The sequence below is a fragment of the Mytilus edulis genome, chromosome 7, assembly GCF_963676685.1.
Source record: "Mytilus edulis chromosome 7, xbMytEdul2.2, whole genome shotgun sequence".
NCBI lineage: Eukaryota > Metazoa > Mollusca > Bivalvia > Mytilida > Mytilidae > Mytilus > Mytilus edulis.
In genome coordinates, this window is record NC_092350.1 from 42,430,705 (window position 1) to 42,458,314 (window position 27,610).

At 32.1% G+C, this 27,610-nt stretch overlaps 1 protein-coding gene across 4 annotated transcripts in view; it reads right to left on the minus strand.

Moving 5' to 3' along the window:
• LOC139481514 (cysteine and glycine-rich protein 1-like) overlaps window positions 1–23,653 on the minus strand; it is a 29,399-nt gene extending 5,746 nt beyond the window's left edge. Inside the window, exons 1-6 of one of the 4 annotated variants that reach the window (XM_071264895.1) lie at window positions 23,593–23,653; window positions 13,071–13,194; window positions 10,223–10,388; window positions 2,313–2,482; window positions 915–1,080; window positions 302–462 (exon numbers count right to left, since the gene is read on the minus strand). In XM_071264895.1, coding sequence (XP_071120996.1) covers window positions 302–462; window positions 915–1,080; window positions 2,313–2,482; window positions 10,223–10,388; window positions 13,071–13,167 — 760 coding nt within the window. In that variant the 5' untranslated portion in view covers window positions 13,168–13,194; window positions 23,593–23,653. Of the gene's footprint in view, window positions 1–301; window positions 463–914; window positions 1,081–2,312; window positions 2,483–6,421; window positions 6,665–10,222; window positions 10,389–13,070; window positions 13,195–18,514; window positions 18,643–19,232; window positions 19,324–23,592 lie in introns of those variants that run through there. The other 3 variants (XM_071264897.1, XM_071264896.1, XM_071264898.1) reach the window with 3 other exon arrangements.
• Window positions 23,654–27,610: the final 3,957 nt, after the last annotated feature.

Here is a 27,610-nt window from a genome sequence, read left to right on the forward strand (position 1 = left end):
TTGTGGTATTTCTTGGCCATGGCATTGCATACCTACCACATCTAAGGCAAAGCTTGTGATATTTGCAGTCAATGGCATCAACTACTTACCACACCCAAGACAAAGCTTGTGGTATTTCTTGGCCATGGCATCAACTACTTACCACACCTAAGACAAAGCTTGTGGTATTTCTTGGCCATGGCATCAACTACTTACCACACCTAAGACAAAGCTTGTGGTATTTCTTGGCCATGGCATTGCATACCTACCACATCTAAGGCAAAGCTTGTGGTATTTCCTGTCAATGGCATCAACTACTTACCACACCTAAGGCAAAGCTTGTGGTATTTCTTGCCCATGGCATTGACTTCCTCAGCAAAGTAAACACTTTTTCCACATTTAGGACACATGTTTCCCCCTCCAAACTTTTCACTACCATTGATCAAGGGTGCAGCCTGAGCTTTCTGATAAGTAGATACATCCCTACAAATTAAATGAAATGTCTTTCAATTTTCTTACTCTTTTTTCCCGATCACTATATCTGTATATAAAATATCAGTAAATTCGTTCAAGTCTTTTTCTAAAAATCTATTGATTTATTGGGTACAATATTTGGATTGTAAATTTCAAAACTCAATAGCATATCTTTTTGTTTAAACCATTTTTGTACTTATATGAACTGCACTTATGTTTCAGTTAGTTTTTATATTTATCAGCATGAAGGTATTTTAGACAACTTACAGAGAAATTAATTCAGAATTTCCTATAAAAATTTAAAAATTCTGTTTTATTTACCATTTCAATTGGATTGTTTGTTTTATTTTGTCTAGTACCTCTAGGTTTTTTTTTGTTATTATGAGTTAATGCACTATATAAAATCTTTTAAATTATTCATGTATATAATTTCATTGATGTTAAGTCGAATAATAATATACCTTGTAGTAATCTCCCCTTTAACGCCAGTATCCATGTTTAATCCAGAGGCTCCACCTGCAAATCCGTAACCTTTAGGTCCAAAACTTTTACCGTAGCAGGCCTTACAATAAATCTCTCCGTCGTGATCGTTACATGTTGTACTGTCTAATAATTTCTTACAACTATCTGTTAATAAAAATGAAAATAATCAAATTCATACTATCGATTGAAATTCCTGGAAAAATAATTCACTGAGATTAATCAAAATAGACTATAATTTAGGCACCTTACTTACATAAATAATTTGATATTTCCAAGCCAGCTTTGTCAAAAATCAATAATAACAAAGGTCAAGAAACAGTAACATTATTTTTATTAAGTTTCTTTAATCTAAAAGAAATAAAGCAATAAAACTCAGGAAGAAAGACAGACTTTGACATCTTGCTTTTGAAGTATTGTCTTTAGAATTTTGAAACATAATATCCTGGCTGGGATCAGGTGACATAAATATAGGATAAAACATGAAAAGAAATGTAATAAACAATTTATTTCCATACTTCTATATACAGACTTGTTTACTTAATCCATTTCCCATTTTCAAATTCATCAAAGATAGCTTTTTTTCTGTGTAAAAAGATGTATCCTCATTATATATAGTCGTAAATATTGTGAACAATAGAATATAATCCTCTATTTATACCATATATGTAGTAGCAACAATTGTCTAATTAGAATTGAAGAGACAAGATTAAAATAAATCAATATATGATCAAACCGCGGAGATAATATGAGAACAATAGGTCTTTTGTGTTTGATACATCATAAATGATGATTATTGCTTAAATGTTAGGAAAACTGGTCAGAAACAGCTGATACTTAATTATCTTCATCATATCAATATAGAAAATGTTTCATTCTGCAGTATATCTTTTGAATATTTTCTAATTAGCACAGTTCTTGGATATGGGGAGAACTGCTGGTCAACAAACTTTCAACAGATTTCAACGCCATGATACATGTAATGGCTAATATTTAGATTAAAGATGAACAAAATGAGCTACCCAACCAGGCAACAAAACCAGTCAAGTAGTCAACATTCAGTTGTCAACAATTTTGATACATGTGTCTATTTTGCCTTTTTAACTTTTTTTAATCAAGCGCTACTGATAAGTCTTTTGTAGAAGAAGCATGCGTCTTGCATACCGGTACATAATTTTATTTTAGGTATCTATCTATTTTCACTGAACTAGTAAACATTTTTTTAAGGGACCAGCTGAAGCCTGCTTCAGGGTGCAGGATTTTTTGGCAATAAGAAACATTGATAGCCTTTAGCTATTTTCTGCACATTGGTCAATTGTTGTCTCTTTGACACATTCCCCATCTCCATTCATGTTGATATATGTACAACAGATACTTACGACAACTTAGACAAATTTTGTGCCACTTTTTTCCCAGTGCTCTTTTTTCCTCAGCAAAGTAGACCTGTTTACCACATCGTGGACAACCATTAGCTGATCCGAACCTAGGCTTCTCTGTTCCGTTGTTTAACTTGGGTGCTATTTGGGCTGTCTGTATGTGTGACACATTACTGAAAATAAAAAAATACAATAACATATTATCTGAACTTTTTTACAATGGTATTTACAAAACTGTATTAGATTATACAGTGACCTTCCATTGTTAATTTCTGTGTGATTTGGTCTCTAGTGGAGAGTTAATCCCATTGGGCCAAATTATTTGGCAATCATACCACATCTTCTTTTTTATAAAGCTTTAGATGTAAAATAGTAATATATATATTTTATGGCGTTTTTTAACAGAGCCAAAATAGTCATAAACAGCGATAACATTACTTTTAAATATGTACCAGTTGGTAATGCAGAGTTATTTTTATTATTTATTAATATGTGAAACAACTTTTTTGTATTTGTTTCAAATTTTATTCAGTTAAAACATCACCTGTAAACTATTTTTCAACTGTTGGCCTTAATATTAGTGTTTTGTACAATTGTGTTTGATAAAATGGCTCTGGACATAGCCGGAAAATATTTTACAATTACAGAGGCAAATTTATGGCAGTATACATTTGAATAAAATAGTTAAAATTGAGAATGGAAATGGGGAATGTGTCAAAGAGACAACAACCCGACCAAATAAAAAACAACAGCAGAGGGTCACCAACAGGTCTTCAATGTAGCGAGAAATTCCCGCACACGGAGGCGTCCTTCAGCTGGCCCCTAAACAAATATACACTAGTCCAGTGATAATGAACGCCATACTAATTTCCAAATTGTACACAAGAAACTAAAATTAAAATAATACAAGTCTAACAAAGGCCAGAGGCTCCTGACTTGGGACAGGCGCAAAAAATGCGGCTGGGTTAAACATGTTTATGAGATCTCAACCCTCCCCCTATACCTCTAGCCAATGTAGAAAAGTAAACGTATAACAATACGTACATTTAAAATTCAATTCAAGAGAAGTCCGAGTCTGATGTCAGAAGATGTAACCAAAGAAAATAAACAAAATGACAATAATACATAAATAACAACAGACTACTAGCAGTTAACTGACATGCCAGCTCCAGACTTCAATTAAACTGACTGTAAGATTATGATTTCATCATATGAACATCAGGCACAATCCTTCCCGTTTATAGGGGTTTAGTATCATACCATCATAACATATATGAGAAGAACATAACCCGTGTCATGCCAACAACTGTTTTTAGAATAAATGTGTTTAGTTCTGATGCAAAGACCTTATCAGTGACTCAATATTAACGCCAAAATATGCAATCTTTAATGACTTGACAACAGTATCGTAATTATATCCCTTCTTAATAAGTCTATTCAAAGATTTTGTAAGTTTCTGAGGTGAATACTGACACCTTTGTGCTTTATAAAGAGTATTTCCATAAAAAATTGGATGTGAAATACCTGAACGTATTAGAAGTCTGCATGTTGAGCTATATTTACAAATGATGTCTTTATACCGATGATAAAATTTAGTAAATGTTTTGACTAGTTTATATGTTTCATTTTTTTGTAACCTTGTATAATGTTTGTACCTGGTAACTTATATAGTGTTCATTTTCATTAATTCAAACCATAAACACATCAATGGAACATTATAATGCAACAACGTTTGTAACGTTCATTTTGATTGGATAACGTCACTTTCTTACATGGCATCAATTGACAATTGATGCTATGGGACGTACGCGCAAGCGCAGACGGCATATGACAGATTTTAAATATATGTTTTAACGTTGTTTTCTGTCAGTTTCATTAGAATGGAGATAACAATATTGTATTTTAAGCTCCGACGGCATCAATTGGGGATTTGATGGTCGCAAATACCCGTTTACTGTCTATGCTAACGCGTCGCCAGTAAACTTAATTTGCGACAATCAAATCCCCAATTGATGCCGTCGGAGCTTAAAATACAAAACAGTTATCTCCTAAATGGATATCAACAAGATAATTGGTGACAAAAATACACAATAAAGCAAATATTGTACCTACTTACCAAAAACATTATTGCAACAGTATATTAATCAGAAGAGAAAAATACATAATAAAGCAAAACATATCACTATTCAGTAATACTAAGATATCAGAACAAACTGGTTTGTCATTTAATAATGGCTATCAAGTTTAACCTAACCATGGATTTTATATATATATATCATAAAAAAGCTATATGCATTGATTTTGTATTATAAAGAAAGCTTTTTAAATAACATTCTTCTATACAGTGGTTTAATTTTAATTTGTGGATAGTGGAAAAATGTAGTTTCATGCATGGATATATTTCATCATGGTTTTGCCAACCTATTATAGTAAATTTGAACCTAAAATTGAATTTCAAATCGTTACATAGTTACAAGCAAAGTTAAAAGGTCCTATACCAAAGCAATCTTAATTTACCATCATGAAACTGACTTGCTTTTTTGAGACATCATTCAAGAGGCATAACTCTGGAAAAGAAATTGTGGCAAACTTACCCTGTATTTTATGGTAATAAGCTCATAATTTTGGAACAATATGAAATCTTCTCACAAATACAATTTAGTTCTTATCAGGAAGACTTTTTCCATTTTGAAGATTCAAAAGCAAAAATTTGGAAAAGCTATTGGGACAACAATGATAAAATGTCACGTGTATGTAAATTTGTTAACTTATAAGGTTAGAGGTCTTAATCATTTGATATGGTACAAAGGGACATACTAAACTAAATAACACTTTAAGAGAAATTTGTCAACAATAAAAAATCTCGAAATCAATCACTTTAAAAATCCAGGAAAATTTGTTTTCAGGTGGATTGACAAGCAAAGTGGAAAATATTTTTCCTCACAAAATACTTTCAGAGGTGAAAACAAAATCCCTCTTTCCCTACCTATCTTTCCTAGCTTTTTTAAAAATAGAAAAAAGTATAAGATTTATTGTACCACATTGCCAGGTTGTATAAGATTGAAGTGGCAAAAATATCATTTCTGTTTCTTTGAGATTGCAAATTAGAATAGCTCAACACATTAAAATCCGATCAATAGCAGATCTGCAGAAAAAATTGTTGATATAGCATGAAATACTGGTCAGAGTGACTCAAAAATAGTTATTCAATGCTGCACTATTTTATTGAAGTATGAAATGAGGGCAAAGGTTAATGTTGTACCCCTCTTAAAAGAATTGCAGAGGTGATGAACCTTTATACACCGGCCATCATAGGTTTTAGAAATAGACTAAAATAACCATCTTGTACTGCCAGAAGGTGTTGGCTTACTTGACTTACTTAATTAAGCTCAACTTTCTTGATTCAAATTCTTAGATATTTTCTAAATTTCTAAGTTATGAACTTGCTTATCAACAACAAAATTACACCCAAGACACAATGATGATGGCTTAGGCATAAATTTTATATTCCTTTTATTATAAGAAAACATTGAACTAGACGTAACCATCTAAAAATATGCCAAAAACAAGAACATGTCTATATGATTATATCTGGCCCTCATGCCCTTATTACCACATTTCTATGAATCTTTAAATCTGAGCGAAAACCCAAAATTGTCACAAATTTTAAAAGTTTAAATAATAATAAAACATGAGTACTATGGTTCTAGCTGTTTTGACCACAACTTCATGATAAACTACCATCTATAAAAATTTAACCTTTTTTTAAATCTGAACTTTCATCTATCTTTACCCACAGTTTAACCTCATAATTCTGATATGGGGACAGGTCAAAGGACATGTACAGTAAATGAACTGATGAAAAGACAGAATAACATAATAGCTTCATTGGAAGCTTCGGACCGTTTTCTGCTCTTTGATCAGCTTAAAATTGTTGTCTCTTTGACAGATTCCCAACTTCCATTCTCAATTCCTTAGAACTACTATCTTAGGAAGGGCAAACACAATATCCAATCATTTTCAACAATACAATTACTCCCATAAACCTTATTCCAAATTCAACCCTTAAATAAATATAAAAATAAATCGTGGTATCCTCATTTAAAACTTACCTCCCCATTCATGTTTTTACACATGGTCTAAAGACCACTGGTCAAGTTTGTTAAAACAAAACAGTCAGATGACAGTTTAATCCTCAATGTGAATTAAAAAGTATAAGTATAATCCAACGCTATTTAAATCACAGTCATTATTCTACACTTCAGTTAAATTTTCTATTTCTTTTAATATGTTCAGCAGCAAATATTCTTCCATTTAAGCACTCTCATATGTATTTTTTTAATCGATGAATTTCTATTAAACTCGCATACAAGTTAACGCAAAAAAAAATGTTTCATTATTTTACAAATTATGTTTTTCTAGCTATTATGGCACTAGAAAATCAAATTTAAATTATATGCATAGATTATTATCCTTCAGAATGGTATAATCCCAAGTAAAAACCATCTGTCGAGTTTAAATAAAGTTAGTAACTGTTTGAAACTGTGGTATTTTTTCTGACGAAATGTACACAAATTATCCAAACCACATTGCTAGCCTATTGTTTACAATGTATTATCCCACTATAAATAAATTTCTGTGAGCAGAATCCAGATTTTTCTGACTTTCTCAACAATACAATAAACAAACGTTAGAAGGTAATGACATCTCACAAGATTTATATCCAATTCATAAATATTTATTTTGAAAATGAATCTAGAAGTTTAAAGAATACCAGGGGAAGGCAAGAAATTGATAATATCCATATTTTTAATTATGTTTCTACGACTTGACAATTTCGCAGGTGATAATGTAACAATGCTGTCCATGGATTCATTGATTAATTAATTCCACCATGGCACATAACTTTAATGAAATTGAAGTGATTATTTATGCTATGCACGTCTCATCGTACTGATTTCACTAGAAACAATTCAACTTTGTTTTACAATTACTTGACAGTATATTAAATGCATGTTGAGTTATTGCACTTTGCATGCTCTAGTCTGTCTATTGGTGATCGAGATATGTCATGTACATCCCAAATTAACCTATATTTTAAAAGCCTTAAATAGGCAATAGAAAATCAGATGCAATGACTTTTGGTTCCAATGAAACACTGGATTCATGAAATTATGAAAACAAAACTTGAACAATGGGATTAGTTAGAACCGAATATTTGTCAAAAATTTTAAATAAAGAAAGATATTATATTTTCTTAATTACTAAGGTTTTTATTATTGCGAAAAATGCGACAGAGTTGTAAACATGGTAAACGCAATAATTAAAACTCACATTTTGAAATATTTTATATGAATTACTTCCACATTTTGCATGAAGAGTTGAAAGGCTTTTTTTTTTTTAAATGTGATAATCACTAGCTTTCATTTCATTTAAATTTTGAAAAATATTCTTATATTTTCATAGCAAATTTTCAAAATAAAAAAATTATATTCAAATTTTGATTCTGATACTAAAATTTTAATCATTAAAATTTAAAAAATTGTCTATAGAGATAAAAGAGTATCTTTTTATATGCATTCAAATAACCTGTGGATTCAGTTCAAATTTTGCTTTGATCTGATTTATAACTCAAGAGATGATTACCTCATGTACCTTGTGAAACCAAATAGTGCTGCCCAGACAACATTCATCATACTATGTGCCAGATTTACGTAAATCACACTTTTTATAATCAATCTAACATGCCTTAACTTTATACAATGTTTCTAAAATAAAAACCTATAATCTGGAGATACCTATTTTTGGAAAAAACTGATTAATGATCCTTCGACTCATTTTTCATTTCTGGAAGTCTTTACAATTAGTTCACCATGAATTATTATGAATTATTATATCAAGAAATAATTGTTTATTCCATCGGTCTATCATATGCAAGAATTCCGGTAGCATCTTTATCATTATGTCCATATGATTTCACTGATCATGCAATATCACAAAATTTTTCATGTTCTATAATTACTGGTTACAAATGTACATAATCGTCTGTGACCGACTTTAATCATATTTATATAATACTATTTTTCAAGACATGCACTATTCTAAAATAATCTTATAGAAATGATCAGCTGCTGTCATGCAATTTCAATTGATTTTTGAAAAAGACACATTCTTATAATCATATCAAACTAATTAATATAACAGTTATAAAAATACCTGAAAATATGTGTCATTAATTTTAATTAATCTACAGTGTAACACTCATAGATATATATAGTTATCAAAGGTACCAGGATTATAATTTAGTACGCCAGACACGCCTTTCGTCTACATAAGACTCATCAGTGACGCTCATATCAAAATATTATAAAGCCAAACAAGTACAAAGTTGAAGAGCATTGAGGATCCAAAATTCCAAAAAGTTGTGCCAAATACGGCTAAGCTTATCTATGCATGGGATAAGAAAATCCTTAGCTTTTTCGAAAAATTAAAATTTTTGTAAACAGGAAATTTATAAAAATGACCACATTATATATAGACAGTGATTGGAATTACAAATGGATATAAATATATTAACATTGAACTGCACAAAATGGTTTAGTATTTGTGGCCACTTTACTGACAAGTTACAGTTTTACAAGTGCCACAGTGCCACTATCAGGTTGTTTTTTAGACTAATGTATTTGAATGTTCCTTTGTTATCTTTTGCTTCTCTAGATGGAAGCAAGAAGAGACTAGAAAACACAGTGACTGAGTATAAATGTTTTACAATCTCTTCTTTTTAGGAAGTTTTAGTTATACATACTATAACCATATATAACAAGAATTTGTCCAAAGTACATGGATGCCCCACTCGCACTATCCTTTTCCATGTTCCATGGACCGTGGAATTGGGTAATTATCTAATTTGGCATTAAAATTAGAAAGATTATATCATAAGCAACAAGTGTACTAAGTTTCAAGTTGATTGGACTTCAGCTTCATCAAAAACTACCTTGACCAAAAACTTTAACCTGAAACTCCCGCTTTCATTTTCTATGTTCAGTGAACCGTGAAATTGGGGTCAAAAGTCTAATTTGGCTTAAAAATTAGAAAGATCATCTCATAAGCAACAAGTGTACTTAGTTTCAAGTTGATTGGATTTCAGCTTCATCAAAAACTACCTTGACCAAAAACTTTAACCTGGACAGACGAACGGAACCACAGACGGACGGACGAACAGAGCCACAGACCAGAAAACATAATGCCCCTCTACTATCGTAGGTGGGGCATAAAAAAGAAGATGTGGTATGACTGCTAATGAGACAACTATCCACAAAAGACCAAAATGGAACAGACATTTACAACTGTAGTTCACCATACAGCCTTCAACAATGAGCAAAACCATATGCATGACAGATGGGCTACATAAATACCAAGACAATTGTCAGTGAAATGGTTGAAACATTCACTTCGGTTTAATGTTAGAATAGTAGTAATATTCATATGCAAAAACTAGATAACATAACATGGCACACTATTATATAACAAGTCAAAATGTTTTTACTTCACATATATTTATGATTGAAGAAAGCTTTAGTTTTTGTGGATATTTGATTTAATTTGTGGTTTGTGAAAGTGTGAAAAAAAAAAGAAAATTTGAACCTGTACCCACAAAAATCCCACAACAATCATAATGAATCCCAGTGGCGGATCCATAGGGAGGGTTCTGGGGGTTGGAACCCCCCCTTTTTTTGGACGATCAATGCATTTGAAGGGGACATATAGTTGGAACCCCTCATTGTCCTGGGTTGGGAACCCTCCCTTTTTCAAATGGTTGGATCCGCCACTGAATCCACAGTATTCACATTAGTTGTTTCTTTAAAACATAATAAATTGCCAAACTTTACATTTTGATTCCAAACATGACTTACTCTCTTGTGACATGGTATGGTCTGCCTGTATCCATAGATAGTCCACTGGCACCTGATGCAAATCCATATCCTTTAGGTCCAAACAGCTTTCCATAGCAGGCTTTACAGAAAGCATCCCCATCATGTCCTGTACAAGTAGTACTGTCCAACAGTTTGTTACAATTACCTGTTCAAAATTATCAATGAACAATACGTTATACAAGATACACAATTAAGTGAATAAGCCAGGAAAAAATTATCATAAAAGCTGCATCAGACAGAAATTAACCTTTAGTAAATGCATGTATAAATGTACATGTATAAGACTGTGACTTCAGAACATCCACATACGAAATCGAAGATGTATTTTAGTGAGTTTTGTTAGGCTCTTTTTAAAACGCAGTTGCAGATGCTTGGTCCGTTTCTGTGTGTGTTACATTGCAGTGTTGTGTATTGTTCTCCTCTTATATTTAATGCGTTTCCCTCAGTTTTAGTTTGTTACCCCAATTTAGTTTTTTGTCCATGGATTTATGAGTTTGAACAGTGGTATACTACTGTTTCCTTTATTTAGACTTTCAATATAGATTTGTTGAACCCGAATTATGCTAACAGGTGTATTGATATTCTTTTGCATAAGGTCGGTTTCTATCTGATGCAACTCATATGAGTCTCATATAATAAATACATGTGCTTTACTGTTGATGATCATGTACAACAGGAAAAACACTGAAGTGTAACTGTATCTATGCTAACATGGAACAAAATGGCATGTAGAGATCTTTAAGCAAGGCTTTATCGTATGTGTGTTGATTTACGATCAAAATCATGTTTTATTAAGTATTGTCATACTATTATGGGAGGAAGAATCTAATAAAAAACAACTTAACAGTGTTGCACTGAGCAACATGACCAAATAGAACAATAATTTATGTGAAGAAGCTCAGTTTATTTATGTGTTTATTTGGGATTTATTTTACACTAAAGATGGCCAAAATTATTCTTTGAAGTTTGGGTATAAAAGGCATTTGAATTAGAACCTTCAGGATAGTAGCATGACTCCATGAGTTAAATATTTAGTATCAAGTTTGCTTCATGTTTTCCAAAAAGTTCAGAAAAGCAGTATTAAAGGAGAAACAAGTTCCATGTTATTGGATGTGGTCACACTGACATATTAAGACCTAAAGATTAATACTGTCTGCTTAACTTTAATACATCATATCATGAAATACACAATCTTTAAAAAAAATTCTTAATCTTAATGGAGAAACTGTGTAATATGCTTGCAATATATTTTGATTAAATCTTCAATATGCTTTATATAACATGGAAACGGATGCGACTTTTACTCAATTTTAGCATTAACATGTTCTAGATACTAAAATACTTTGGAAATAATTAATATAGTTCAAAATTAAAACTTTACATTACGTAAAAATATGCACTTTAACTCATTCTAGAGCACAGAATTGATTGATCCTACCAATAAATGTGTGATCTATTCTTTTAATTAATAACTGTCCTTATTGAGAACTAGCTGACTGCTGGCAGATTGTATCATATCCTTTAATCTTATTGATAGCAACTAAAATATTGAAATATAATCATTCTAAAACAGATCAAGTTCAATAAATCTGATGACAAAGGCTCATATAATCACACATTCTCTTTGGTGTAGACAATACAATATGGACTCTCTGCATCAGATTCACTTTCTAACAGTATTATACACAACATATAAAAGCAAGTTTTTATCAATGCTGACAAGCACAGTCTGATATGTGAGATATGTCAATGAGAACACAAACCCCCTAAAAAACAAAACAAAACACAATAAACATTAAGAGATCATCTTATGATACCAGGTATTAAAAATCATAATGGGTTTATAAAATGAGTTGCGATGGATAGAATTTGACTTGGGACATGTTGGATGGAGGGTGACTTGTCTCATTGGCACTCAAACCACATCTTAGTTAAAGAAAATACTAAAGAGAATACTGTCCAGGAAATCAGTCTCTCAGTGATGGCACTGTTATCCCCCCTGATAATATTATAGTATATAGGGTATATTGATATATACCATCATATACTGTGGATTCATTAATATTCGTTTGATACCAATTTTCGTAGATTTTGTGGTTGTCAGCGAACCACGAATTTAAATGTTCAGCGAACAACAAATTTCTTTAAGGAATGACTGTCATATTTTTTCTGTCTATATGAAGAAATAACATAAAAATTTGGTGCACACTGAATAACGCGTGTAGCGGGTTATTTAACAGTGTGCACCACATTTTTTTTATGTCATTTCGAATAGACAGAAAAATATTACAGTCATTTCTTATAATTTAATTCTAAATTCCATTTTAAACCGTAGAAAACCTTGAAAAAAAGTTGATGACATCACGGTCACATGACTAAATTATGTCTATGGTCTGATAACAAAATAACGTCAGCCAATCAGAAGAAGCGTTACATCCAAAATTAAATTATTAAGGGATATATATGCAGACTTCACAAATACAACAGAATCAAATATTCACGAAAATGCAAGTTTTCCTCATTCCACTAAAATTGGTACCCACAAAAATAAATGAATCCACAGTACATGATATACATGTACTTGTACAAGTTTGTAAAGTACATACATACTTGTAAAGTACACACAAATGAATATCATCTAAAATCCTTGAAAATAAATTCCTTCATCATTTAGATACTTTTGATTAATTAACATGTTTAAGGGTCTTTTACATACCTCTCTCAATTTTATTTGTTCTCTATATAAAATTGACATACAAGCACAATGTACATACAAATGTACATACAAAGACAAGTTTTAAATACAGTTTTATATAATATAACTTACCACATTTAAAACACAATTTATGCCATTTTTGGCTCAGAGCTAAAATTTCTTCAGCAAAGTAAACAGGTCTATCACATCTTGGGCAGTACTCAGGCATGGTTATCTGTATATATTATAGCAAGTTCTGAAAATAAAAGTGTACATGTGAAAATGTCAACCAATGAATGAATAGCCATTTTAAAAGAAAAACAGACTACTTTCACATTTGTGCAGTTTCCAGTATATTTCCTCTATCACAATCATATTATTACCTCACAGTAAAGGGTTGATTGTTCATTAAGGTCATTTACTCTGATTGATCTAAGGTCAACAACCCTTACTCAATCGTAAAAAAAGAATTTGAAATTGTTCTATAATCATACAAAATGCTGTTAAAAAGTGTTACAATTTGATTTGATGTCATTTACTTTGCTTTGTCTAAGATCAATGATCCAAACTCAATCATGAAATATAATTTGAAATTGGTCTATATACAACGTGATCATTAAAAAGCTGTCAAAAAATGTTCTAAAACATATATAGATAACTTAAATGCTATAGTCAATGCCCACTGAGGCTGCATCCTCTCTGCTAAATATCTAAGATAAGATCATTGCTTATCTATTTCTTACCCTCAATTATTTTCATTGTTGGAACAAGAAAAAAATACAAATGGATAGGAAACCAGTGTGACCTATGATGATGATGTCTATGGTTAATAAAATTGAGAATGGAAATGGGGAATGTGTCAAATAGACAACAACTCAACCAAGGAGCAGACAACAGCTGAAGGCTACCAATGGGTCTGTTTCAGGCAGGGATGGGGTCGATTACTTTAAAATGTAATCGATTAAATTACAATTACTTTGCTTATAAAATGTAATCGATTACATTACAATTACACCTTATTTCAAATGTAATTGATTACATTTGATTACTTTTCTTTAAAGTAATCATGATTACTTGTGATTACTTATGATTACATTGTATATTGCAATATTGAAGAATTTCTACAAGTACAGTGTAACATGTGTAATTTGGTAACATAGCTATAGACAAGTGTCCTTTCTCTATGTAAAGGTATATAACTTTGTTTTTTCTACAAATTTTAACCAACTGCCCAATTCACAAAAAAACTGGACAAATAATGAACAAGAGTGCACACACTGAAATGTCTCGCCTTCTTTACTAATCATTGATATTATGTTGAAAGTCCTAAGTATAAAGCTTTATTACAAATGTCACATAAACTTAACATTAACCAAGATAGCTAAACAAAGACCAATGAACCATGAAAATGAGGTCAAGGTCAGATGAACCATGCCAGGCAGACATGTACAGCTAACAAAGCTTCCATACAACAAATATAGTTGACCTATTACTTATAATTTAAGAAAAATAGACCAAAACACAAAAACTTAACACTGTGCATTGAACCGTGCAATTGAGGTCATGGTCAAATAAACCTGCGGGACTGACATATAGATCATAATATATTTCCATACACCAAATATAGCTGACCTTTGGCATATAATATTAGATAAAAAGACCAAAACTTAAAAACTTAACTTTGACCACTGAACCATGAAAATGACGTCAAGGTCAGATGACATCTGCCCGCTAGACATGCACACCTTACAATCATTCCATACAACAAATATAGTAGACCTATTGCATAAAGTATGAGAAAAACAGACCAAAACACAAAAACTTAACTATAACCACTGAACCATGAAAATGAGGTCAAGGTCAGATGACACCTGCCAGTTGGACATGTACACCTTCCAGTCCTTCCATACACCAAATATACTAGCCCTATTGCTTATAGTATCTGAGATATGGACTTGACCACCAAAACTTAACCTTGTTCACTGATCCATGAAATGAGGTCGAGGACAAGTGAAAACTGTCAGTCTGTCTGACGGGCATGAGGACCTTGCAAGGTATGCACATACCAAATATAGTTATCCTATTACTTATAATAAGAGAGAATTCAACATTACAAAAATTCTGAACTTTTTTTTCAAGTGGTCACTGAACCATGAAAATGAGGTCAAGGACATTGGACATGTGACTGACGGAAACTTCGTAACATGAGGCATCTATATACAAAGTATGAAGCATCCTTCTAAAATATAAACCTTTTAAGAAGTTAGCTAACGCCGCCGCCGCCGGATCACTATCCCTATGAGAGCTTTCTGCAACAAAAGTTGCAGGCTCGACAAAAATCAATTAATTATAGTTGTATTGTCTGTGGGGACATAATTGACACGTCCATAAATGATTTTACAGCTAGGTGTTAATCACTACTTCATTTTTTTTTAACAAACAATAGGTGAGCTTGGGTATTAAAATTTTATTGTCTTAATTGCAATATCAATAAAGTTATAAGTGGTTAATTGTCATAATTTGTTTGAAAATTTTGAATACATATATATCATAATATTTATGGAAAACAAAATTTATTAAAATTGATAAAAAATGAAATATGATTTTAAATTTCATTTTAAATTAAAAGGACTCATGCAGTTATGTATGTTGACCCTCAAATTCAAATTGGAACTAAATGTTTTCTGCTTTTGAATTTCATTGTAGTTTTATAAAAATATTGGGCATACTTATATGAAATTGGAGTTAATATCAGAAGTGTCCAATCAATGAACAAAAATGCTTTTAAGACATACTTTTATATCATAAGAGCTCAATCTTACAAACACTGGAAAGCAAATTCCTTTAGTAAACTGTTAACAAAATAAAACACTTGAATTGGTTATACAAAACTTGTTATATAGATGATACTATTTATCACATTAAACAAAGTCCCATCATAGTGAATACTAGTTTCATGATTTTTTTATTCATGCTTTACATTTTCATATTGTCTATCAAATACTATTTTCCTACTATTTTCCTATATACCAGTATACTAGATTTGTAATCATCAAGTAATCCTATAAATGTAATCTTAAAGTAATCTACAAGTAATCATGATTACACCTGTTTTTGGCAATGTAATCGATTACATTATGATTACTTGTAATCAGAAATGGCATGATTACTGATTACATCGGATTACACTGCAAAATGTAATCGATTACAGACTCTGTTTACTAAGTTTACTTATAATTGAATTCCAAATCACATCTATCATAGTCATGTATAGTGAAACTTGTCTAATCCGACACACTGGGGGACCAGAAAATAATGTCGGATTAACAGGGTGTCGGAATACTCAGTTTTTTTCTGCAAGGATAGGCATATTTTGGGACCATGAAAATGTGTCTGTTAAAGCAGGATGTTGGAATACTCAGGAGTGGGATTAGGCAGATTTAGTCTGGTTACACTGTACATTTGTACATGTATTTTCTTCTTTGAATTAAGTGCACATTAAAGTGCATGTCAATTCAGAATAAATAGAAACTGGTACTATTTTTCTTTTAATATGTCAGTCCCAGATAAAATATACAAATATGTACTAAGTTGTTGCATCATAGCATAAAAAGTAATTTTCTTAACTTTTGTGTATTTATGTACTGTACTCCGTACAGCTACTTTTATACTTTATATAGGGATCCTCCATTTTAATGAACATTACAAGCACAACAGATGTTCCAGACCTGCTCCAGTCATTACAAACATCTTAACAGACAATTTGTCAGGTGTAGGTACATGACTACATGTATTGGAAATACTATATATCATTGTATGAATCATTATTAAATTCACTAAATTGTATGAAAATAATTTACACAACAACAGATGAGACACAAAATTTAATTATATATTTACTGAGCCACAAATTTATAGAAGCTGTGATTATACATTTCCAAATAAATAAATGATAAACAGAAATCTGGCTTAAGATACATGTCTTTACCATAGTATCTCTTACAAAAAACAATGATTTAAAGGGTATATATAATTAACACATATTGAGTGTAGCAGTAGTTGTTTCAATTTTTTTATACAACAAACCGATTAAAAATCTGATAATTGACAAATAATAGAAATGTTGATTGATTGTTGGTTCTTAATGCCACTTTCAGCTCCTTTGACTACTGTACATGTATATAGTGTCTGTGGGGGTCAGTTTTTTTGGTGGAGGAAGCACCTGCCATGTACAGGGTTCAAATGCTTGACCTCGGTGTTGACAGGCTTGTGATGGCTGATACAATAGATGATCTCTTTTTTTCAGCTTTTTCTTCGGGAATGAGGAAAATATTTTTAAAATCAACTACTGTTCCCTGTTATTTACTGTGATATGACCTTAAAGATTCCAGCTCTTTGTTTTAACCAGTGACATTATATGAGTTCATGACTTGATGAATACTTCAGTAGCTCTTGAAACTAGTTGTGTCTTTAGCCTTACAATGTACATTATCTCATGTTTTTTTTTATTCTGTATTTTTTCTCAATAACACTTGACAGACTTGGGTCACTGCTTTCTGTCTTCTTGCTTTAATTGTTTTGTAATTAATATAAGTCATTGTAAGTTGATGTGCCTTTTGACGACTTTTTCATTTTGTAAACTGCTTATCATGTGTCAATTAAATTGATGACTACTAGTATATGATGACTTTATCTTGTCAGATATTGTTAAGCTAAATTTTTGGTAGCATGATGCATATGAAAGAAATAAGTTACACAATTATATGCATGTACATGTACTTATGTAAAACGTCTATGCATATATTAATGGGGTAAAAAAACAACAACACATAACAGTTAAATAAGTGACAAATAACATGAAATGTATCAAGTGCATATACACATGTACATGCAGAATACTTCCATTATTTCAGAGTGTATGCAAAATAAAAACAATCTATTCCATTATTTATGAAATAGAAACTAAGAAAGTATTTTGTTGAAGTACATGTCTCTCAGAATGTCCTTACATTAGTACTGTACATGCATACTTAACAACTCAAATATTGCACCACATCTTACCATATATATCCGAAAAGTCGAAAAGAAATTGTGAAATTAGTCAATTTCAACTTGGTCATTAGACAATAACTCTATTTAAGACACTGAAAATCAAAGTTGTTTTAGGTGTTAAAAACATGTACACACCACTCAAGTTTTAAAAAATTTGACATTTTGGTAACATTCTTTTTTATCTGATATATCTGAAAATTCACATGTTCACCAAATTTGATATTTATGACATCAGAAATATTGTGTCAAAATTTATACTTATTTCATTTTTTATTCAAAAGCATTTTTTTTCAAATGTTATGTGCAACTGAAATGTTATAATTACTCCCAAAGAAATTAAAGGTGGTGTGTTGCCTTTGATATTCAGTATAGTTTAATTTCAATTCCTCTTCTTTGTGAACTCATGAAATACTTAACTAACAATTATCAATGATTATGTCATTATGAAAGATTTATGTAAGTTGAAGCAAAGTGAAAAAAAAAAAATAATATGAAACATGCCAGCTATAACATTTAAAACTTACTAAAAATAAATTTAATTAGTCCTAAGTCTGAATCACAGATAGTTCTTTATCACTTTATTCCTATTTTCTCCTGTTTAGAGCTGACTCATTGGTAAATTTTAAAGAGTTCTAACAGATGCAATATTTTAAGCACACACTAAATTAATTACAACGCTTCATTGATAAGACATGGATTCTTTAGTTCAGAAATAGTTAAGATATACATTTAAATTATAAGATTATGTTAGTGTTACAGTCTTATCATCTGTGTTCTGATTAAAGAAGAATGCCTGTTTGAAAAGGAAAAATCAAAAAGGATTTTGTATCTAACAGCTGATCATTAATTTTAATCAATACAAAGTTAATGGATAAACATTTTAGATTTTTCACATATATCATGTACATGTAAACATTTTGCAACTTTGTAATTCTCAGCATTAAGAACATATTTCTGAACATCTGATAATTCTCATAAAAATATATATCAATTACGTAATTTATTTTCTTTCTGATTATCAGTTAAATGGAAATGACATTCCCTAAATTTCAAAATATTAAAGCAAAAAGTTTATATTTTTTAACATCTGATAATTCTCACCAATATATCAATTATGTAATTTACTTTTTCTATCTGATCATCTGTTACATTAGGTAATGACTTTTGTGAAATTCAAAAATTTTAAAGTGGTAAAAAGTTTAAACCAAAATCATTCAATGCAAATTCATAAAAAAAAGTTACCTTCTAGAACATGTAGAAGTTGATGATCCGATTAATGAACCCTTATCACCTTCACAAATTCAATACACATATCATACTCATTTTCTCAGGCTATTATGAGCTATTATAAACTATTTGTCAACACATTAATACAACTACTAGTCAGTGATATATAGTAAATATTTATCCATATAAGTATGTGATCTCACCTTAAACGAACTACCTATAAAGGTGGAATGTCAGGAATTTAAAAAATCTTGATACCTAAGGTAATAGGATTAATAAATGCATTTATCTAATCAATATCATGAATATCAGGATTAATGGGTGCACATATATTTATTGCCTTTATTACGTACATGGGGGGACATATATACTTGCCTCCCCATGCCGCTAAAGTTATATTTGCTTAAGAGCAACAAAAACACGTCTATTTCCATAGCACGTTTATTTCAAAGAGACATAACATCACATGACAAATATGCATCATTATCATACAATGGGACGCAACTCTCACGACTTAACTACAAAACACATACGACCATACAATACAGATACATAACATCCCGCCCCCAAAAAGAAAATTTCCCAAATTTTATAAAATGGTGTATGTGTTTTTTCCATATACAATTTACAGAAAAAGAGAAAATATAATATAAATTCAAACTTCATAATCACTTCCGTATAAGACTAAAATCAGTTTCCAAATATTCATGTAAATACATTTATAATAACTGAAATACTCGTGGCTGACCAGTTCTCACAACTAGCATCCATTGGCATACACACCAGTATCAACAATGCAGAAAAATCCGAACGTCTGGCATCTCGATCTCCCCCTTAGGACCTTATGCACGCATTACGTTCATTCAACAACACAAAAAAAATAAGCATTTGATACATTTACTCAATCTACTAAATGGAAAGTACTAGAATATTGTCATAAATGTAGCTGTATACATCAAATTGATAGATAATCATCAGAGACCTTTAACTCTTAAAAATAGTAAATATTACATCAATGAAACACTTCATAAGTTACATATGCAGTCAAAAGAAAATACGACTAATTCTCCCTCTCTCTCTAACATGGCCAATCTCTCATACTACGCACTCACAAAATAAAATAAAGATGAAACAAATGAAAAGCTCCAGAAATGTCAATATCAACCTAGGTTTTATTTATGACTATTATCTCACCGCTACTGACAACCCGCTATCAAATCAGTCCAACTGTTAACAGAAATATATGTATTTATAATAAAATAAAAAACACAAATTAAAAAAATCCTTTAAACAAAATTGAATTCATAATTAAAGTCGGTGTTTTCCTTTTAACTGGGTAGCGTACGACGAGATAAATCTCACACGTACCGTCTGTAGTATAATTTAAATACTTCAAAACTGCAACACATTTCCCCTGCTAAATCCTAAATACACATATAAGTCAAGCTGATTAGTTAGTAAAGATAACGCCAATCACTTTAGCAATTATTTTCGAAGTACTGTAAGATGATAGGACGGGACGTCACATGACACATGCTACAGTTTTCTGCACACATAAACATACACAGCTGCCCTCCTTAATTATGTCCATCTCTAACGCGGTCAAAAGTTTAAAATTGTGTAGAAATTTCGATAGCGTCCAACAGTCGAAATGAAAATTAAAGTTCAGATGACAATAAACAATTGCGAAATACTTTCGATAGTAGTATGCATGTACAATGTAGTTTAAAAACAGTTCCTTGAATTTTACCGTTTTCTTTTGTTGACGAAAACTCCCATGGTGATTCAGTCTGAATATTAGTTAAATCCAAATTTAACTTTTGAAACATCAAAATTTTACATAAAATCCAAAAATTGATTCCAGTGTCAACTGCATGGTACAGCTAAACTCCACTGAACGAAAATGCCAAGAGTCCAACGTGGTCAAAATGTTATAATGGCGCCGCCAGCCTCGTTGTCTAGACTTTCAGAAAGTTGATGCTTCATCTTTGGGGACAGCTCACATAAAATACATATAAAGGGGTCGTTTTGAAGTCCTCCACCATATTACGTACATGGGGGGACATATATACTTGCCTCCCCATGCCGCTAAAGTTATATTTGCTTAAGAGCAACAAAAACACGTCTATTTCCATAGCACGTTTATTTCAAAGAGACATAACATCACATGACAAATATGCATCATTATCATACAATGGGACGCAACTCTCACGACTTAACTACAAAACACATACGACCATACAATACAGATACATAACACCTTAAATGTCTTAAGTACATAGGTATCAATACCTGAAATCTAAGTACATGTATTCATTTGTCAAAAATAAGTCATTATATTTTTTATTCATTTTGTGTTTGTGCTTATACAAAAAGAAACGACAGTAAAACAATTTGAAAAATAAAACAAACAAACACTACTGGGTCAATATTTAAGGGTCTTTTTCATTTAAAGCCTTGATTGATTGGCCTAGTTTAAAATTTATTTCAAAAACAAACTTTTTTTATCAATAAGCACATGTATAGATTTTAAGTTGAAGAATCTTATCTCATGTTACCTTAAGCAATTACATCGACAGATAACATCTGTCAGACATTAGCAGATTAAATGCAGATGAGATTTTTAACCTGAAGGGCTATGTTTACATTAAAATTATATACACTATAAAATATATGTACAAGAAATATGTCATGAAAAACATGAATACCTGAAGTCCGAAGGCAGTGTAAGCTAAATACAATCTACTTAAAAAATTGTAAATTGCACATGTACTTGTATACTTTAAAATGTACAACAGGTTTTCTTGCTATTCAAAAAGCAGAAGATTCAATGTGGTTTTAGACAATACAAAAAAAAGTCTCCTTATTTCAGGAAGATTCCAAGGGAAAAGCGGAAAGACCATCTTTTCAGTAATTGAATTTGATATACATTACAACTTTGCTTTCTTCAATAGTTTACCATATTAATTTTATTATATAAAAAGTGAGAAGTATAACTTTATTTCTCTTATTTGCCGTGCAGATGCATATACAATGAACATGTATGTGGTACATGTACTAATTTAGCTTAAGGAATAGAAGAAAGATTACTGTCTGTCAAGTGTTTGAAACCCTTCTTCGAGTTGACTTTTTTCACGAGATGATCTGCTGTTACAGAACATGGATTTTAATGAGATTGATTCATATATTTAAACATCATAAAACCAGAGACATATATACAGTGTTTGTAAAATGTATTACTATTCATATTGTCTCATATATGTCAAATATATATATCTGCATTCTTTTTCAATGGAAATTTTGAGGTCACAATGTTTATCATAAAAACCCATTATATTAGGACATGTTCCAGCATTAAACCAAGGATTTGTATATTTGCAACTATACAAATCCTTGATTAAAACGATTCCTTTTTATATCCTCCAAAATTGTGATAATAGAATTTTCAAACACAATAATCTCTTTTTTATCTTGTCATATATGTACTTGCATTTCAATATGTTTTTGTTTGCATTTTATAAACCATCCATTCATCTTGTGAATAACAACAGAGACATATAACATAATAAGTCTCTGATGGCAATAGGTCAAACATTAATAGTTGGTTTATAAACAAAAGAGAAGCATATATAGTTCGTATTTTCCTACATGTATCTTTCATCCTCGAAAGAAACCTCTATGACCACACCCAAATTCTATCCGAGAGTATTTTATTCATATTGAAAAATTACGCAATTATAAAATTTGAGATGACAATTATAATTTTATTCAAAACATAATTTATCTTTATTATACCATGCAATGTCAAACTCAAAGAAGCGCCAAAATATTTGTTTTTGTTATTTGTTTATTGCAGGCCTTTCTGAACAAACTCTATATAATGCACATATTCGGAATAAAGCCTATTTAAAGGTCCATTTAAACCACAAGGTTATTCACTAATTAATGTGTTTGTTAAGGATGTCTGCTGCTCTAATTTAAAATAACAAGGATTTCATGTGGTTGCTTAAAATGAAAACAACTTTGATATTTAAACAAAATAAAGTAATAAAATCATTAGTCTCGTGTGTAGTTTTCAAAATACGAGACATTTAGAAAATGGCGGGAAAAGGGTTTTCTTCAGACTTTACTATTTGTTAACATTGGAATTGTTTTTTACCCTTTAAACCAAGAAAAAATAACAAGGATTTCATGCCGCCGGATCACTAAATCTGAAATGATCTATTGAACAGATTTATGAAGACAAAAGTGGGGTGTCGTGTAAAAAAAAATTTAATACATTTGGATGGATAAAACCTGAGAAAATCGAAAATTTGACAAGAATTCAAAAACATGACCAGCAGACATCCTTAAATTACCTATGACTATGTCTTACCTGTCAAAATTCACGCCGGTTGTTCTTGTGTTGTTTTCCTAATTTAAACCGGAAGTACTCGGTACCTGTTCTAAATACACGCATCAGTAAGTTCGCGTAGCGGGAAATTTAAAAAGTGGCCTGTACAAATCTGAGGCTACTATATATATGTTTTATATTGATTCACTTATAGGGTCTTTGCATCGGAACTAAACACATTTATTCAAAAACCAGTTGTTGGCATGACAAGGGTTATGTTCTTCTCATATATGTTAGGTATGATCACGGTATGGATACTAAACCCCTAACGGGAAGGACTGTGCCCTGACTGTGTCTGATATTCATATGATGAAATCATAATCTTTTAATCAGTTTAATTGAAGTCTGGAGCTGGCATGTCAGTTAACTGCTAGTAGTCTGTTGTAATTGTCATTTTGTTTATTTTCTTTGGTTTCATCTTCTGACATTAGACTCGGACTTCTCTTGAATTGAATTTTAAATGTACGTATTGTTATACGTTTACTTTTCTACATTGGCTAGAGGTATAGGGGGAGGGTTGAGATCTCATAAACATGTTTAACCCCGCCGCATTGTTTGCGCCTGTCCCAAGTCAGGAACCTCTGTTCTTTGTTAGTTTTGTAGTATTTCAATTTTAGTTTCTTGTGTACAATTCCATTCTCAATTTTATTAATTCGTAAACATATCTAAACATTTGGTTTGTATGCATGTGTACTGTTTATTGGTCGTTAATGTTACAGTTGAGTAGAATCTTAGTGTAGAAATGCATGGTTTATGCTAGAGAAAGAGTTAGGCAGATTTAGACGTTTGGCGGGAAAATTAGTGGCCGGGTCGAAAGTTTAATATAGAGGTGATTGTAAGGGACTCTGAGTCTCTATGCTCCGTAAGGGTTGACATTTAGAGATTCAGAACACCCCTGTCATTCAAGTAAATAGTGGTAACGACCACGAGTATATAAGACAGTGAGAAACGGCACTTGAGGCTGTCGGTTGTCTGTCGATGAACTGTCATCCTTCAACCGAGCGTACGTCGAATATGTCAAGTGCTAGAAGAGCTTTGATATTCAGAGGACACTTTGTACTGGGTACAAAGTGAACGTACATGTTGATTAGATTGACAAGGCAGACTGTCCCACTTGGAGGACCAGGGGCGGATGCAGGAATTTTCGAAAGGGGGGGTGCTAACCCAGGGCACCCAGGGCAAAGGGGTGGGGGGTGCAAAACATATGAGGGGGAGGACAGGGGTAAGGGAGACAGGGAGAAAGGGGGTAGGAGAAAGGAGAAAGGGGGTGGGAGAAAGGAGAAAGGGGGTAGGAGAAAGGAGAGGAAGGCTGGGAGAAAGGAGAAAAAGCTAGAGAAAGGAGAAAAAGTTGGAGAAAGGAGAATTTTTTTTTAATTTATCTCAAAAGGAGATGTTTTATTCTAATGGGAGAAAGGAGAACGGGGTAGGAGAAAGGAGAAGAGGGGTGGGAGAAGGGAGAAGGGTACCCCCCTGTCCTCCCCCTCACATATGTCCCGATAGAAATGCATTGATCGGCAAAAATAAAGGGGGGGTGCGCACCCCCGGAACCCCCCCCCCCCCCCCCCCTGGATCCGCCACTGAGGACAGGCTGTACCAGCCCGCACTATCTGGTAGTGACAGACTGTTCCACTCTGAGGACAAGTTGTACCAGTCCGCACTGTCTGTTAGTGACAGACTGTCCCACTCGGAGGACAAGTTGTACCAGGCTGTACTGTCTAGTAGTAACAGACTGTCCCATTCGGAGGACAAGCTGTACCAGCCACATTGTCTTATAGTGAAATACGTCCCATTAGGAGGACAAGCTGTTATATTGTATAAACTTGTATATATAAGAGTTCATATTTACCTGGTATCGGCAAAGAGCCCGTGCATATATTTTGGTTCATTGTGCATAATTTAGATAGTTGTAGTTTTTAGCATTAACGTATTGTTTGTGGACAACTTGGATCTTAGTATTTACTGGAACGGACGTTTGAGATATAAACGCCTGGTTACACGTTACACATTTTTGGGTGACAGTGTACCGGTATATACCTTTCTACATGCAATCGGGATACCACATTCCAGGCACTTTCTATACTAGTATAGACTGTCCCTGCACATTCTAATTGTTGTAGAGTAACCGTGTTGTTGTTAATAGAGTTGGATGGAGTGTTGTCTCATTGACACTCATACCACATCTTCTTATATCTATTGTAAATATAGATACAATCCATTTAACTCATTGTCATTTGATCTTACAATAACACCTATTCTTAAAGAGCCCCCCCCCCCCCCCCCCCTTCCTTAAAGGTAATCAATTCAACTCTGTCGAAAGATCTTAATTTGGTCATTGTCTTCAGCAGTGCTACCTAATAAAATTGAGGAAGGAAATGGGGAATGTGTCAAAGCGACAAAAACCCGACCATAGAGCAGACAACAGCCGAGGGCCATCAATAGGTCTTCAATGTAGCGAGAATCCCCCGCACCCGTAGGCGTCCTTCAGCTGGCCCCTTAAAAACATGTATACTAGTACAGTGATAATGAAAATCAAACATATCGTGTAACAAAGCACAAACTACTGACCGTATGGGTTTTACTAACCCCCTAAGGATCCGCAGGGGTCAACGGCAAACCATATAACTTATAAAATGATTCCCAACTTGTGAAGTGGTCTTGGTGTTTTGTTATGTACACACGTTTAAAGTGGTCGACTAGTAAGGTACTTGATCAAAAACGAGAGTTCTTTACGTGATTTATTATATATGTATGATAAGTTTCAAATAATAAAAGTCAACCAAACACGATATCCGTTGAAATCATTTGATTTGACAACCTTTTCTTCTTAATATACTGTACATTTGCAACCGAAATTGTGTCAATATTGACCTCCTATTCTCGTGTTTTCATTATTGTTAAACGAACATTTTCGTAGCATTTAATTTTCACGGATTTGACTTCAGAAATCATAGTCTCATATTAGATTCATTACATATTAAAACAGAATTATATCTAAATTGCAATTAGTCTAAAATAAACAATAAACAATGTATGGACTCGATCATATGTATCCGCATATCGTTCGTATTTTAGTCTAGGCGTCTTCCAACTCACCTACGAGATGACCTCCAAAAACTGTCGACGGTCATATAACCAGATATAAACATGAATATAAGAAACATATAGTTAACGACCACGTGCAATTGAAATCTTCTAGGTCTGTTTGATTTCATGTTCTAGGTAAAAAGAAAAGAAGAGATAATCATCATTTACCTGTACAAGAATGCCTTTGTCGATCACATCAGTCAACGAAATGGTTCGGCCTTGTTTCACTTTCATTGTTGAAACTTCTTTAACAGCTGAACATGCATACTGCAGTAGTACATGTGTGACCCATTTCCAACTAAGGTGTTAAATTGAATTTCCTTGCAAACGAAGTCACATGAGGTCGAATCATTCACTTGCAAGCGATATTTTTATGGCTTATTTGTAAAAAAAAAATAATAATAAATGGCAAAACTGACAGCTTAAAAAAAAAATGTTATTTCAAAAGTCCGATTTTATTATTACTTGAAACAAAACGATTCGTATTCTAATTTCAGTTTGGGCACCTTTTTAAACGAAAATATGTATAGGAAAAAGTTAACTTGACTTAGCAAAAAAAAAACCACAACAACAACAAAAATAAAATAAAAAAATCTGCTAAAAGAAAAAATTGTTGTGTCCAAAATTCAGTCAAAAATATAAACAAAAATGAAAAAATTGCAAAAGATAAAGAAAAATTAAAGCAGGTAATTTTTGACAATGCGCAGAATTAATTGCTGTTTTTTCATGCAGAAGCAATTTCAATTTTACACCGCTATGAAATCTGGGACTTTATACTGAATTATTCTCAGATAAAACTAATTGTATTAAGATCTATTAATATTCACTTGTTAAAAATAATTATAATGTGATGCCGTCGTGTTTAATTTCCGGAACTTGTACATGACCACCCCATTTGGTCTTATATTTAGTTATA